The sequence below is a fragment of the Coturnix japonica genome, chromosome W (genome assembly GCF_054131305.1).
Source record: "Coturnix japonica strain WE chromosome W, WE-NBRP24, whole genome shotgun sequence".
NCBI classification, from domain to species: domain Eukaryota; kingdom Metazoa; phylum Chordata; class Aves; order Galliformes; family Phasianidae; genus Coturnix; species Coturnix japonica.
Window position 1 is genome coordinate 6,615,081 of NC_140701.1, and position 13,197 is coordinate 6,628,277.

Below are 13,197 nucleotides of genomic sequence, written 5' to 3' on the forward strand. Positions count from 1 at the left end.
TGTGTTGTGTAGCTGAGCTGGATTTTGTTATCCTTGAAGAAGTATCTTCCTCTGAAAGGGGAGTAAAACATGATGCTCCTAATGAGCGGAGCAGAGACACAGATCTGATCTGAGTGTTGGTTTCACATTTTTGTGATGCTCTTTGCTGCAGTTTGTATCTCGAGAGAAGCCCTTGTGGTGTCAGTCTGTTGTGTAACCTGCTCTAGTTTTGTGCCTCAAGGAAGAGTGATCCTTTAAACAAATGGTGGCTGTACAGAGGGTATGGGGTGAGATGCATTCCTCTGGCCCCATCCAATGGATTTTCTGTCACAAAGATCATTCTCTCCAGCTTCTCTTCTCTGAGTGGGAGCTTCAGCCCCCTGCACAGGCTGGAGGTCATCCATAGAACTTGCTTCAGAGTTTGTTTCAGGTTGTTATCCTTCCTGGCCAAAAACCAGATACAGTATTGTAGATGTGGTGCAATGAGTGTTGAAGCAGGAATGACTTGTCCTGGTCTGGTTGTGCTGCTTTTTAATGCAGCTGATGATCTTGTTGTACTTCTTTTCTGTCAGAGCACACTGCTGGCTTGCATTCAGCCTGTGGTCTCTCACCACTTGTCCTCCTAGTCCCCAGGTCCTTTCCAACAGATACAAGCTAGTATTTCCCACCTGGGATATTGGAAGATGGGAACTTGCCAGCAGTCAGTGAAGATCTCTGAGACAGCGAGAGCGAGCGAGCTTTGAGTAGACTGGGAACCACTGTCTACAGCAGGAAATAAAAGAAGAGAAAAGATGTTTCCTTGAGCACTTGGGTGGAAATCATTCCTGACTGCTTTCTCATCCACCGGGAAAATCTGCTGATTGAAAATTTGAAGCTGATAGACTTTGGACTCTGTGCAAAGCCAGAGGTAAGAGGATGTGTTAAATCAAATACAATGTGCCCCCAAGTAATGCATGTTTGACCACCGTATGCAACAGGGGCTTGTCCAAACAAACACCCTAAAATCATGCTGTTTTTGTGGCTGACATGTCATTGCATCTTGTTTGGAATGGCCTGAACTGTGTGAGAGTGGTTAACAGTTTGCTCAGAAGCACAGGTAGATTATTTTCTCTAGCTAGACTCCCTGTTTTTGTAGTCTAAGCTGTAGATAATCTTGTAGGTATATCACCTGTGTTATGCAAGGGTCTGTAATAGGAGCATGGGGTTGGTGTGCCTAAGGAACCCTCTAAGGAACTGTATGTAGGATGAGATTGTGGATAGAATAAAATGACTTTTGCAGGTGACGTACAAATCCTGTGATTGCATATGCTTGAACTGAATTGTTTCTTGATCTTCAAACTGATTTCCAGAAGCCTTTATTAACATGTAAGATGGGTGCTGGTAAGAAAGAATGGGAAGACTGCCTTACTGATTCCAAGAGAATTATTTATCATCAAATGATTTTTCCTGGCCAAAGTTAGAGCCTCTCACAGGTAATCGAGACCAACAGGCTGTTGTTGCACAATCAACAGGCACAATCGAGATGATCAGCTGAGGAAAAGAAAGCATCATGCCAAGGGTACTAGATAAGTGAGCAGCTTGAGATCTGCACATTCATGTGCTGCTCATGGTCTTAGACAATATTTGCTTAGTGAGGTCACATTGAATGAAAGCAAAATCTAAGATGAATGAAAATATACAGAGGAGAAGAAGCCTCTGAGGCTTCTGAAGTGTTATGACCAGAAGACATAAACTCTGTTAAAGCAAACGTTTCTCTCTCTTTTTTGTGTTCTTCCAGGGAGGCCTTGATTACCGCCTGAACACATGCTGTGGAAGCCCAGCTTATGCAGCACCAGAGCTAATCCAGGGCAAAGTGTCTATTGGCTCAGAGGGATGTAGAGCGGTGTTTGTTTTCCCCTCTTTCCCTTCCCTCTGCACAGAGCATTGAAAGGCAGTGGAGCTCAGGTAGGCTCTCTTGGTTTCCCTTCTGAATTCTGCTAGGTTGCATTGCTTGGTAGCTCTCAGAAGCTGTCAGTGGCCACAGACTAGAAAAGTGCAATTGGTCTCAGTTCACACAGCTGGCTGGTTTGTCTCTGGCTAATCCTGAACTTCCTCAAGCGACTGCTTTGGGGCTCTACAGAACAGCAGCTTCAGAGATCTCTTTCTATTACTAAGTTTTTGAAAGAGCAATTTGCTCTGTTAATTATCCATCATTTTTGTGCAGTCTGTTTTGTCAGACTTGTCTTTAGCTTCCAAGTTGTAGGTGAAGACTTGTTTCCATTGTAATGCACAGTGTACTAAAAACTGAGAGATGTCTGGAATTTTGGAACCCACTACTTGCAGTTGTTAATCTGTCCAAACTGGTCTGGTTTGCAATGCCCTCATACTTCTTGAAAAGCTCTGCTGTTAAAGGCGGAGCAATTCCTACAAGTGCCATGGCCCCACTGTTGTTCTAATTCTTGTTTCTTTGTTTTCCACACACTGCTTTTCAAGCCTCCTTTTTCTTTACAGTCCAAGTGAGAATTGCACTGTGAGGTGTCTGAACCTTGTTGTGCCTCTACATAAAGAGAACAGCAGCAAAGCCTGACAGGTGACTGTGCTGACAGCTCTCGTAGCCAGTAACACGTAACTGTGCTAAATCCCTTGCGACGGCTTTGATTTCATTTTTGCCAGTGAAATCCTTGTAAAAGGAACTGCAGCAGTGTGATGAGCTAAGGTGAAGATGCTGGTTTTAGTAGTGCTCTAAGCTGAGTGGAAGAACAATTGAATTAGGGTTATATGCTTTCTCTGGGACGATAAGGTTTTTTTTTCTTGAGATAAAGAGCCAGCTTTTCATGGGCTATATGTGGGCTTTGGCAAGGGCAGACAATCCAGTCTGTCAGGAAGCCATTTGAGGTGCTTCAGGTTTGTAAGCTTGTCTTTTTGTTTTTTGAGGCGGATATTTGGAGCGTGGGTGTACTGCTGTATGCTCTGCTGTGTGGGTTTTCCCTTTGGATGATGACAATATGATGGGACTCTACAGGAGGATACCAGTGGATATCAGTGGTGCTAGAATACACTGAGAAGGGAAATAGCTGAGCTTGACAAGAGGCCTTGCTTTTCGGATGGCAGAACATGCTGAGCTGTGGGTAGAAAGGCCTGTCTGCTGAATATTGTCCCTGTTTTTGCTGCTTTGTCTGCCAGTATTTTGTGGATTTGGTTCTACGCTTGGTTGGCCTATGTGGCACTGTAGCCTGATTCTATACCATGATAGCATACAGAATTTAAGGAGAAGTATTTTCTTGCCAATGGGCGGATTTTTTGTATCTGGTTCTTCAACTGGCTGCTCCCTATACTATCTGTAGTAAAAATAGAGACACATCATTTGATTTCCCAGAAATGAATGTTACTAAATGCCAGCTCTTCTCATGTCTACGAAGAGCAAAGTTCTGCATTTGCTATTAGAATTTCCTCTTCCAGAATCAGGAGGTAATGTAGGAACCCACAGATTGCCTTCAGAATCCAACAGTTAGTTCTGTTTCCTTTGGGAGTGCATAACAACCTGAGCACATGAACTGAATGACGTGGCTTTTCAGTCTGGTACAAACTCTGCTGTACACTGAAACTTGGTCCATTTGTAAGCAGGACTTTGTCCATCTCTGCAGGACAGCAGAAAACCCTTTGTGCTAATCATGATGCCAAGAAGCAGAATGCGGCAAATGGCAGATGATCCAACTGCTTCAGGTGTTCATTTCCTTAAAACTGAGAATAGTTTTGGGCTGAGAGTTTGTAAGCAGAACGGAGCTCTTAAAGCTGTCAGAGATTATTTCTGCACTGCTCAATTCTATCTGCCTAACATACACAGGATCTCAGAACTGCGTTGCGTGAACTGGTGGAACTTGTTGAAGTGAACTGGGATGAGCAAATTTTAGAACTTAGTCAGAACGCAGTAAAAAATGGATAATCTCATGGGTATTAAGGTACAGGCTTGCTATTTCTGCACTGAATTTGTTTTTATTTTACATGGTTGTGATCTGAAAGTTGCTTGAAACGCAGGCACCTCGGCACTGTTGTGTAACTGAATTTCACACATTATAGACCCTCAAATATCCTGGAATCTAAAACTCTGACTTGTTTTAAGTCTGCTGCTTGAGTCTATTCAGGGTCATAGTGTCTGTGTGAAGTGGAGTGTGTGGGGAGATTGTTGCTGCAGATCCTGGGAAGTTGCTGTGTATTTGCAGACAATGGCTGCTGTTGGTCACTGGGTGCCCCTGTTCCTCTGCAGAACAGCTGTGCTGTGCATGCAGCACAGCATGCTGTGCACGCCATGGAACTAGGAATCAAGAAGAGATAGAAGCTTGGCCTTGATGGCACGGGCTGTGTGTATAATCAGGAGGGGTGTTAACTCTTTGAAAGGGCTGATAATATCAGGACAAGGGGAAATGGTTTTAAGTTGAAAGAGGGAAGATTTACGTTGGTTGGTAGGGGAAGTTCTTTACTAGGAGAGTGCTGAGGTCCTGGAACAGGCTGCCCAGGGACGTTGTGGATCCCCCATCTGTAGAGGTATTCAAGGCAAGGTTAGATGTGGCCCTGGACAGACAGGTCTAATAAATGTGGAAGATAGGTGGCCCTACCAGGCAGGGGGAGTGGAGCTTCATGATCCTTGAGGTCCCTTCCAACCCGGGTCATTCTGTGATTCTGTGTTCCCCAGATGCCTCTTGGAAGTCATCAAGTCTGCCTCAGTGCTGACCACCAGTGCACTGTCCCCATGGGACTTAATGAGACACTTGGTGTCTCTGGCTGGTATCTGCTCGGTGATAAACATGGACGCGAAGAACTTAGCAATTGTGTGGGCTCCAAACCTCTTAAGGTAAACTTCTTTTTCCTTTTCAACACGATGCTTAGTTCTGCTCTCCTCCAACCCCAGGGGAACAATTTCTAGATGACAGTTTCTACTCACTTGTTTAGCTGGGACTGCTGTGTCCCTGATCATCCAGGATAATTTCGTCAGTGGCATCACTGTTTGCCCACTGCGGAAATCTCCGGAGCCCAGTTTGACAGTTTTTGGCTACAGAAATTCAGACTTGGGGAAATGATCTTGGGGAAATGACTTGTAAGATCTGCCTTTTCTTCAGATCCCAGCAGAGCCAATCTCCCTGCGCCAGTGAAGCTGCCTGCATGGAGCTGCAGACCCAGTCAGCTGTTGTGGAATTCCTCATCAGCCACGCAGATGTCCTCTTCTGCTCCAAATCCACACCAGCCTTGGGAGAGGGAGTAGGTGAGCACCTTCCTCCATTAGCTTGATGTTGATCTGACAGCTTCATCCAATCCAGGGCTTCTCCAAGACCTTTGAAAATTCTATTACTGTCGAGGAGACAGCAGGCTTCTGGGCTTAGGTTAGAATACTGTGCCCCGTTGCTGGGTCATGAGAGTGTCCAAGCCTTACATGGAGAAAACTATCACTGCTGTTAAGATTTTTTGCAAGCAGGTGAAGCTTGATTGAAGTGTGGCTGTGAAGCTTTCTGAGATCCCTGCCCCCTAGTTTTTCTACGCTTTTTGTTTGCCTTTTTCGATACAGTGAGTTGCTCTTAATTGTGGCTGTGTCCTTTGCCACGAGCATACCACTGAGCACACGGTTATTTTGAGCTCCTCTTCTTCCAGTGGCTTGGATGAGCAATTCTGAGAGATATGCAGAACTGGGATGGCTGTGCTGCTGCTTCCTCCTCCGTCTCACCTGTGTTTTTCCCTTGCAGGGCACAGTTCTCTGCCTGGGCCCAAGTCTGTGTGGGTGTCTCCATCCACAAAGCTGCTCACCGTGCAGGAGGCACAGGCTGAGAGGAGAGGTCAGAGCAGCTCTCCTGTTGCAACACAGAGCAGCAAGATACAAGCGGAGGAAGGCCCCGCAGCTGTACTAAGGAACTTGGATGCAATCATTGATTTTCCATCTGAAAGATAAAGAAAGAGGAATTCCCTTTCCAGCCCCCATCATCATTATTTGTGTGATTTTTATTGGTTTACTTTTTGTCCGTTACATCTCCAACGACTCAACTTACACACAGTTGCCCTACGGGCTCAGTGGAGCCACACAAGGGTGCATTTCCTTCCTGGTTGGGCAGGCAGTCACGAGATGCAGAAAGCCACACTGACGTCTATCCTGGTCTGTGTTGGCTGTACCTGGAAACACTGGGGTTTTCCAGATTTCAGGGCCACACACCTGAAACCAATTGTGCTTCTCCTGTAAGCAGAGCTGTTGGTCAGACTTGCAGGCACTACAAATTAAAGATGGCAGTGAGCTGAGGCCGAGGAGGTGTTAACGTAAGAGTCAGAGATGCTTTTGAGCTTCCCTTATGGCTGCACCATTCCTCAGAAAGCAGTTACGCCTGCCAGCTCCTGTCCTGTTCTGCTGTGGAGACTTTACTCACATGGTCTGCATCTTGATTGACATGGTTGAGAGGAATGTAGCCAGCAGGACTTGAGGGCTGAGCTGTAGGAATGGAAGCGTCCTCTGCTGTTTGAAACAGAGCGCGTTTCTAAGCTGTGTTTCAGCAGAAAGCAGGCAGTGCCAGGAATGGGCAACTGTCATCAAGGGCTCGGTGCAGCTCATCACTCACCCTGCACCACGACTGACAGCATGCTCTGTTTTCTCTCTCCAGACTGAGTTCTCCCAGTAAGAGGGCAGAGTCAGCAGCTGGCAGTTGGCGCTCCTGCTTCTGCCTGGGCAAACCATCCCCTGTGGCCAAATGCCAACTGCAGAGCAGTGCCAGGGAGCCTTCCGAAGCAGAAGTCGTGGTCCTGGCAGGTAAGGGTGCAAATCCAGCTTTCAAAGCAGTGCTTGTCAGCAACACAGGTAGAATTCATGCTTTCAGTGGGCTTGTGCCTCCTTCTGTATTCCTGCGTTCGAGCCCGTGCCTGACATCGTTGGTTGACTCCTGTCTTTCCCAAATGAGTCTCACAAGCTGCTTGAAACCTGCTTGACAGGCAGCACCAAGCCTTTGCCTCCTTGGATAGTGAAAGTTTGACGCTAAATGCTGTGTATCTACTCTTTCCAGGTGAATCCATCCCTCGCCAACACAGGAACCCACCAGCAATTTGCAATGATGCACGTTGTGCTTCCATCAATGGAGTGCAGTTAGGATGCATGAGTCACTGCAGTTCCAAGGACAGCCTTCCAGGTGACAGCAATGATGGAAAGAAGGAGCTCTGACCTATTCAGTTTTGGGCCCCTCCATGCAAGAAAACCTTACGTTTCTGGAACGTCTTCAGCTAAGAAGGTAGTGAGGGGTCTGGAGCAAAACCTTACGAGGAGAAGCTGAGGGAACTAGGATTGTTCAGCTTGGAGAAGAGGAGGCTCAGGAGAGACCTTATAACTCTCTATAACTTCCTGAAGGGAGGTTGTAGTGAGCTGGGGTTTGGCCTCTTCTCTTGTGCAATCACTGATAGAACTAGAGGGAAAGGTTTTATGCTGCGCCAGGGAAAATTCAGGCTGGACATTGCGAAACATTACTTGTCGGAAAGGGTATTCAGGCATTGGAATGCACTGCCCAGGGAGGTGGTGGAGTCACCGATCATGGCAGTGTTCAAGAAACGTTTGGATGTGGTGCTGAGGAATATGATTAAGCCGGGAAGTATTGGTAATGGTTGGACCAGATGATCTTCTAGGTCTTTTCCAACCTTGATAATTCTGTGATTCTGAGCTGAGAAGCTTGTCTTGCTCAAGTCCTGCTTCCAAGCTTAACCACCTACAGTGAAGTAGATGTCAATTTTCTGGTGTCCTTCAATTCCATGTCCGCATTTTCCAAAAGAAGGAGGTAACCAGCTACAGTGAAGTGAGCAATTTCAGTGCCTATTTCTGATGGTGGCAATGAGTTCAGAGGTCACACTTAACTGATAGTGCCTGTTTCCATTCTGACAAAGGCTGTAGTTGCAGCTGACTTCCCGAGGCTGCCATACGTGGTGGTGACGCAGCCTTGGGCTTGTGCGTTTGCATGACTCCCACCTTTCCTTTCTGTGTCTTGCAGGTCAGCTGGTGCTGGAAGCGGCCGGTATCTGAGTAGAAATGAAGGTGAGTGTAGGAGCAGCTGCTGAGGGGAGGAAGGAAGTCCATGCTAATGAGCTCTGAAGCATCTGCGGGTTCGGTATCAGAAGAAGCAGAAGTGATGCAGGGGGCTCCCCAGCAGGAAGCTGTCTGATCCAAATGCTTGCTGAGAGTTTGGAAGCCCAAGCCCTTATGGTCTCTGTAAGGGTGGCTAATATAAAGATGTTAACCAAGATGGAGGTAAATAGTCAAAGGTTGTTAGCAAAGGAAAACTCACCAATGTCGATGTTTTGACCAGAAAGCTGAGGCAGTCTCAACTGGGGAGCAATCTCCAAGAAATGCTGCCTCAGTGGTGGTCAGCCCTTAAATGAGGTCTCAGAGGAAGTGGAGTTGAGGTCCACCCCTTCCAGGAGCACAGCTAGATTACTCTCATCTGTGCTCCCGCAGCTGACCCAACACTTGCCTCAGCTGATTAATCAGAGGTTCAAGCTGTGATTTCCCATACAGTCTCTAAGCTGAAGGCAGCATCTCCTTGATCTGATGGTGGTGTGCCTGAGTGAGGGAGTGATCCAAGCTGGATGCAGAAGAGTCATCTTAATTTCTCTGCTGTTTTACTTCAGATGACACCTATTGGGTGTTGGTTTCTTAAAATTTGGATCTAGGAGGTGGCCTCTCCCTTTGCTTCTGGTGAAAGCACAGTAGTGCAGCAGGAGTAGAAGACAAAGAGGTTTTCTTCGTGACAGCAACACCAATTATTTGATTCAAATGTGGAACAGTGATGAAGATGGTGAAGAACAGATACACCTCAAAGACATGCTTGATCACATAAGGAATGAGCATGTGATCCAAGACAGTCAGTGTGGCTTTAGCAGGGGAAGGCCATGCCTAACTATTCAGGTGGTCTTCTATGATGGAGTGACTGCATTTGTGGACAAAAGGAAGGAAACTGATGTCATTGACCTGGACTTGAGCAAGATCTTTGACATGGCCCTCCACCACATCCTTATCTCTAAACTGGAGGGATGTGGATTTGACAGGTGGACCACCTGGTGGATAAGGGATTGGTTGAAAGGCCACAGACAGAGGGTGGTGATTCATGGTTCGATGTCCAGGTGAAGGCTGATAACAAGTGGTGTCATCCAGGAGTCTGTCTTGGGACCAGTGCTTTTTAACATGGTTATCAGTGACACCAATGATGCAATGGAGTGCACCCTCTGCTGTTTGCTGAGTGGTGCGGCTGATGCAGTGGAAGGAAGGGATGCCATTCAGAGGGAGCTCAACCGAGAGGTTGGCCTAGGTGAATCTAATGAGGTTCAAGACAGCAAAGTGCAAGGTTTTGCACTTGGGCTGGAGGAATCCCAGGCATTTCTACAGCCTGGGAGGAGCAGTCCTTAAGAGAAGCCCCGCAGAGAAGGACCTGGGGGTCCTGGTGGATGAAAAACAGAACGTGAGCCATCAGCGTGCTCTTGCAGCTCAGAGAGCAAATGGTCCCCTGGGCTCCATCAGAAGAGGGGATGGCCAGCAGGGACAGGGAGGCGATTGATCTTCATGATCCTTGAGGTCCCTTCCAGCCCGGGCCATTCTATGATTCTGTGATTACACTCACTGACAGAAATAACGGCAGCTGTACAGAAGCTGGATATATTTTGGGACAGTTCTTGTAACCAGCTGATTTTAAGACCTTGCCCAAGTCGTGAGTCTTAATTGCATGTCAGAAGAAAGCTGGGAAAGTGGTTATTGCTCATTCTTTCTCATTTGCTGATTCTTTCTTTAGTGTTCCTTTTCCAAAGGAGATTCTGGTGATGGAAGCAGTTTAAGAAAGAACCAAAGCAGCTCTTGCCAAGAGTGCTTGAAGTCCCTGTGGAGAGAAGCAAAGAACTTGGGCTTCCTCTGGGATGCTCCCCACCATGTCTCAGGAAGGAGACCAACTGCTGTTCCACTTTCTGCTCTGTGTGTGGAAAGGTACGTCTGGGTTTCTTCTGCTTGTTTTTTCTTTCTTTTTCTGGCTTTGAAGGAGAAGGGGTGGAGCAAGGGGAGACCCACTGGTCATTTGTTACCTCAAGAGCAGGATGGATTTTACATTCACTGTGAAAAACCTGGGCTAGTAGCATGGGCATGTTTCAGGCTGGACTCTTCTTTTGCTGCTTGGTTTCCTTTTGGCTACAGGGAGACAGCTGTCTAAAGGTGTGTTTTCAAACCCACTCTCCAAAACCATGTTTCATTGTTGCAGGTGGTTCAGTGTGCTCTTGCAGTGCAGATGCTGTAGTTTGCTGTAGAATCTGAATGGTTTCTGTTCCTAGGAGAGGACTGGGAGGAGGTAGTGAGAAGAGAATTCAATGCCTGAGGTGTATCTTAGTGAGAAATGTTGGCATGAGGTGCTGAAAGTCTTGAGCTGTCAAAGGCCAGTGAGGCTCAGACTCCTTAACCTGCTGGAGCAGGGTGGAAGCAAGGAGTGGGCACTGCCGTCCCACAGGCTGCACTTGGTTCTGGTCTGCCAGGTCTGTGCTGGCCTGGATTTCTTCTGAGAAGTTTGTTGGAGCTGCTTGGAGTAGTGAAGGGTGGGGAAGAAGTGCTGCTCAAGAGCTAAAGCTCTGCTTGATCATTTTGGATGGATTTAACCATGGTATCTGAAGACATAGTTTCCATCAGAATGATCCCAGCATTGTGCAAGTGTCTCAGCTGAAGCCCCTGAGCAGATGTGTGAGAGCACCCTCCTACTCCAGCTGAGCCATAGGAAAGCTGACTGTGCCCAGTAATTACAGCTTCTGCAGATTGAATGTGCTTCCAAGTGTTTTCCTTAGTGATCAATCATGTCCCAGCACTCTGAGATTCCATCTCTGGCACAATCTGGAGCATCTCTGCAATCCTTGGGTGCCCATTCCCACCAGCATTTCTTCCTTTCTCTCTTTAGAATCAGTGTGGTGCAGTTCCCTGTGTTTGTGAGCAGCAGCCAGCAGGCTGCAAGAGATCCAATGGCAGCTTTCAGCACACAGAGGGATGTGATGGGGACAGACTGTCCTTAGTGCCATGCAGAAGGGAGTTTTTACTGTCCTCTATCAAGAAGTATGAAAGAATAGAGTTTGAATGATACTTGTGAGCAGGTGCTGTGCTGTAGGGGATGTCAGGTAACCATTAATTTGGGGGTGCAGGAAGGAGCAGTGAAAGTGATGTATTAGTTTGTGTTTTGACTGTTGGAGTGCAGTTCCATTTTTGGGAGCAAAACTATGGGCTAAGATGGAAAACAGAAGGGAGAAGGCTGATACCTGGATAGTGGGCTGAGCTTTGGTGACTGCAGCCATCTGCAGTAGAAGTTAGAAGTTTTGCACAGTGGGGTTCAGAATGGGAGCTGATGATGAATGGGAGCTGCTCAAGGGACAGACTTCCACATACAAGTTCCAGTGCCTCAATGACTTTCTTGTAGCGAGGAGCCCCAAACTGAACATAAGACTTGAGGCACAGCCTCTCCAGTGTTGAGTCCAAGGGGATGATTACCTCTCTGCTCCTGCTGGCCACACTATTTCTTATACAGGCCAGGATGCCGTTGGCCTTCTTGGCCACCTGGGCACACTGTTGGCTCATGTTCAGCTGAGCATCGACCAACAGCCCCAGGTCCATTTCCTCTGCACAGTCCTGCAGCCACTCAGCCCCAGGCCTATAGCGCTGCATGGGGTTATTGTGGCCAAAGTGCAGGACCTGGCATTTGGCCTCACTGAACCTCATCCCATTCACCTCAGCCCAGTGAGGTTGATCCAGCTTATCTAGATCCCTCTGAAGGGGCCTCCCTTCCCTCAGGCAGATTGACACCAGCTCCCAGACAAAAGACAAAAAGAGAAGAAAGCAGAAATGAAGAAGGCTTCTCTGAGAGCTGCCCCTGCACCTGCAGAGGTGAGTCCTTGTTATGGACAGACACAGCTCTTGTTGTCAGGGCCTCCATCTGTCAGACATGAATGAGACTGTAAAATCCTGAGGGAAGTGGCGTCCTGTTTCTGCACTTGCTTTGTTTCTTTGCAGTGTTTGAAGTGTTACACAAAATGAAGGATAAATCTCTAAAGCAGGTGGTCGGGATGCTGGCATGATGATGTTACTTATGTAATTAGTGCTATTATTTTGTAGTATGTTAGCAGTTTGCTAATAAACAAAAAACAAGGGGGGGTTGGAGGGGTCGGTAACAGAGGAAGGGGTCCTGGTAACAGAGGATGCTGAGAAGGCGGAAATACTGTATGCTTTCTTTGCTTCTGTCTTTAGTGAAAAGGCATTCCCTGAGGAATCCCAGAACCTGGAGGTTAATGAGAGAGTCTGGGGAATGGGAGATTTCCCTTTAGTCAGGGAAGAGGTGGTCCGTGAGTGCCTAGGAAACATTAAGGTCCATAAATCCATGGGACCTGATGGGGTGCATCCACGGGTGCTGAGAGAGCTGGTGGAGGTCATTGCTGAGCCGCTCTCTGTAGTCATTCAGAGGCCTTGGAAACTGGGGAGGTGTCTGAAGACTGGAGGATGACCAGTGTCACTCCGGTCTTTAAAAAATGGCAAGAAGGAGGACCCAGGTAACTATAGGCCAGTCAGCCTCACCTCTGTCCCAGGGAATGTGATGGAACAGCTTGTGCTGGATGCCATCTCCAGAGAACTGGGAGTAAAGCAGGTTATCAGGAGTACTCAGCATGGGTTCACCAAGGGGAGGTCGTGCTTGACCAACCTGGTGGCCTTTTATGAAGATGTCACTGGCTGGGTGGATAGGGGGAGAGTGGCAGATGTAGTCTACCTTGATTTCAGAAAGGCTTTTGATATTGTCCCCCATGACATCCTTATAACAAAGCTGAGGAAGCATGGAATAGATGAGTGTACAGTGAATTGGGTCAAGAACTGTCTGACTGGCAGAGTGCAGAGGGTTGTCGTTGGCGGTGCTGAGAGGGGATTTGATCCAGGTTTATAAATACCTGAGGTGTGGGGGCCATAGTGGCACGGCTGGTCTCTTTTCAGTAGTGCGTGGGGACAGGACTAGGGGTAATGGGGTGAAACTTGTGCATAGGAAGTTCCGCACGAATGTGTGCAAGAACCTCTTTACAGTGAGGGTGACGGAGCACTGGAACAGGCTTCCCAGGGAGGTGGTGGAGTCTCCTTCTCTGGAGATATTCAAGACACGCCTGGACACCTACCTGTGCAACGTGGTGTAGGGAACCTGCTTTGGCAGGGGGGTTGGACTCAGTGATCTCTAGAGGTCCCTTCCA

The 13,197-nt window shown here is 47.6% G+C and overlaps 2 protein-coding genes across 2 annotated transcripts in view; one reads left to right on the plus strand and one right to left on the minus strand.

Annotated features, from left to right (window-relative positions):
• LOC146754426 (uncharacterized) overlaps window positions 1-13,197 on the minus strand; it is a 599,901-nt gene that overhangs the window by 252,687 nt on the left and 334,017 nt on the right. The window lies entirely within an intron of this gene.
• Window positions 4,749-5,927, plus strand: LOC146754434 (rho GTPase-activating protein 32-like). The gene is made up of 3 exons (XM_085527636.1): window positions 4,749-4,807; window positions 5,073-5,215; window positions 5,691-5,927. Exons 1-3 carry the CDS (start codon window positions 4,761-4,763, stop codon window positions 5,891-5,893), a joined length of 393 nt encoding a protein of 130 aa, XP_085383762.1. The 5' UTR covers window positions 4,749-4,760; the 3' UTR covers window positions 5,894-5,927.

Excerpts from the sequence above, each read along its gene's own strand:
- LOC146754434 (XM_085527636.1), top strand. The coding sequence starts at position 4,761 with ATGGACGCGAAGAACTTAGCAATTGTGTGGGCTCCAAACCTCTTAAG. Across the intron at positions 4,808-5,072 it reads TGGGCTCCAAACCTCTTAAG|ATCCCAGCAGAGCCAATCTC; the intron begins GTAAACTTCTTT and ends CCTTTTCTTCAG. Across the intron at positions 5,216-5,690 it reads AGCCTTGGGAGAGGGAGTAG|GGCACAGTTCTCTGCCTGGG; the intron begins GTGAGCACCTTC and ends TTTCCCTTGCAG.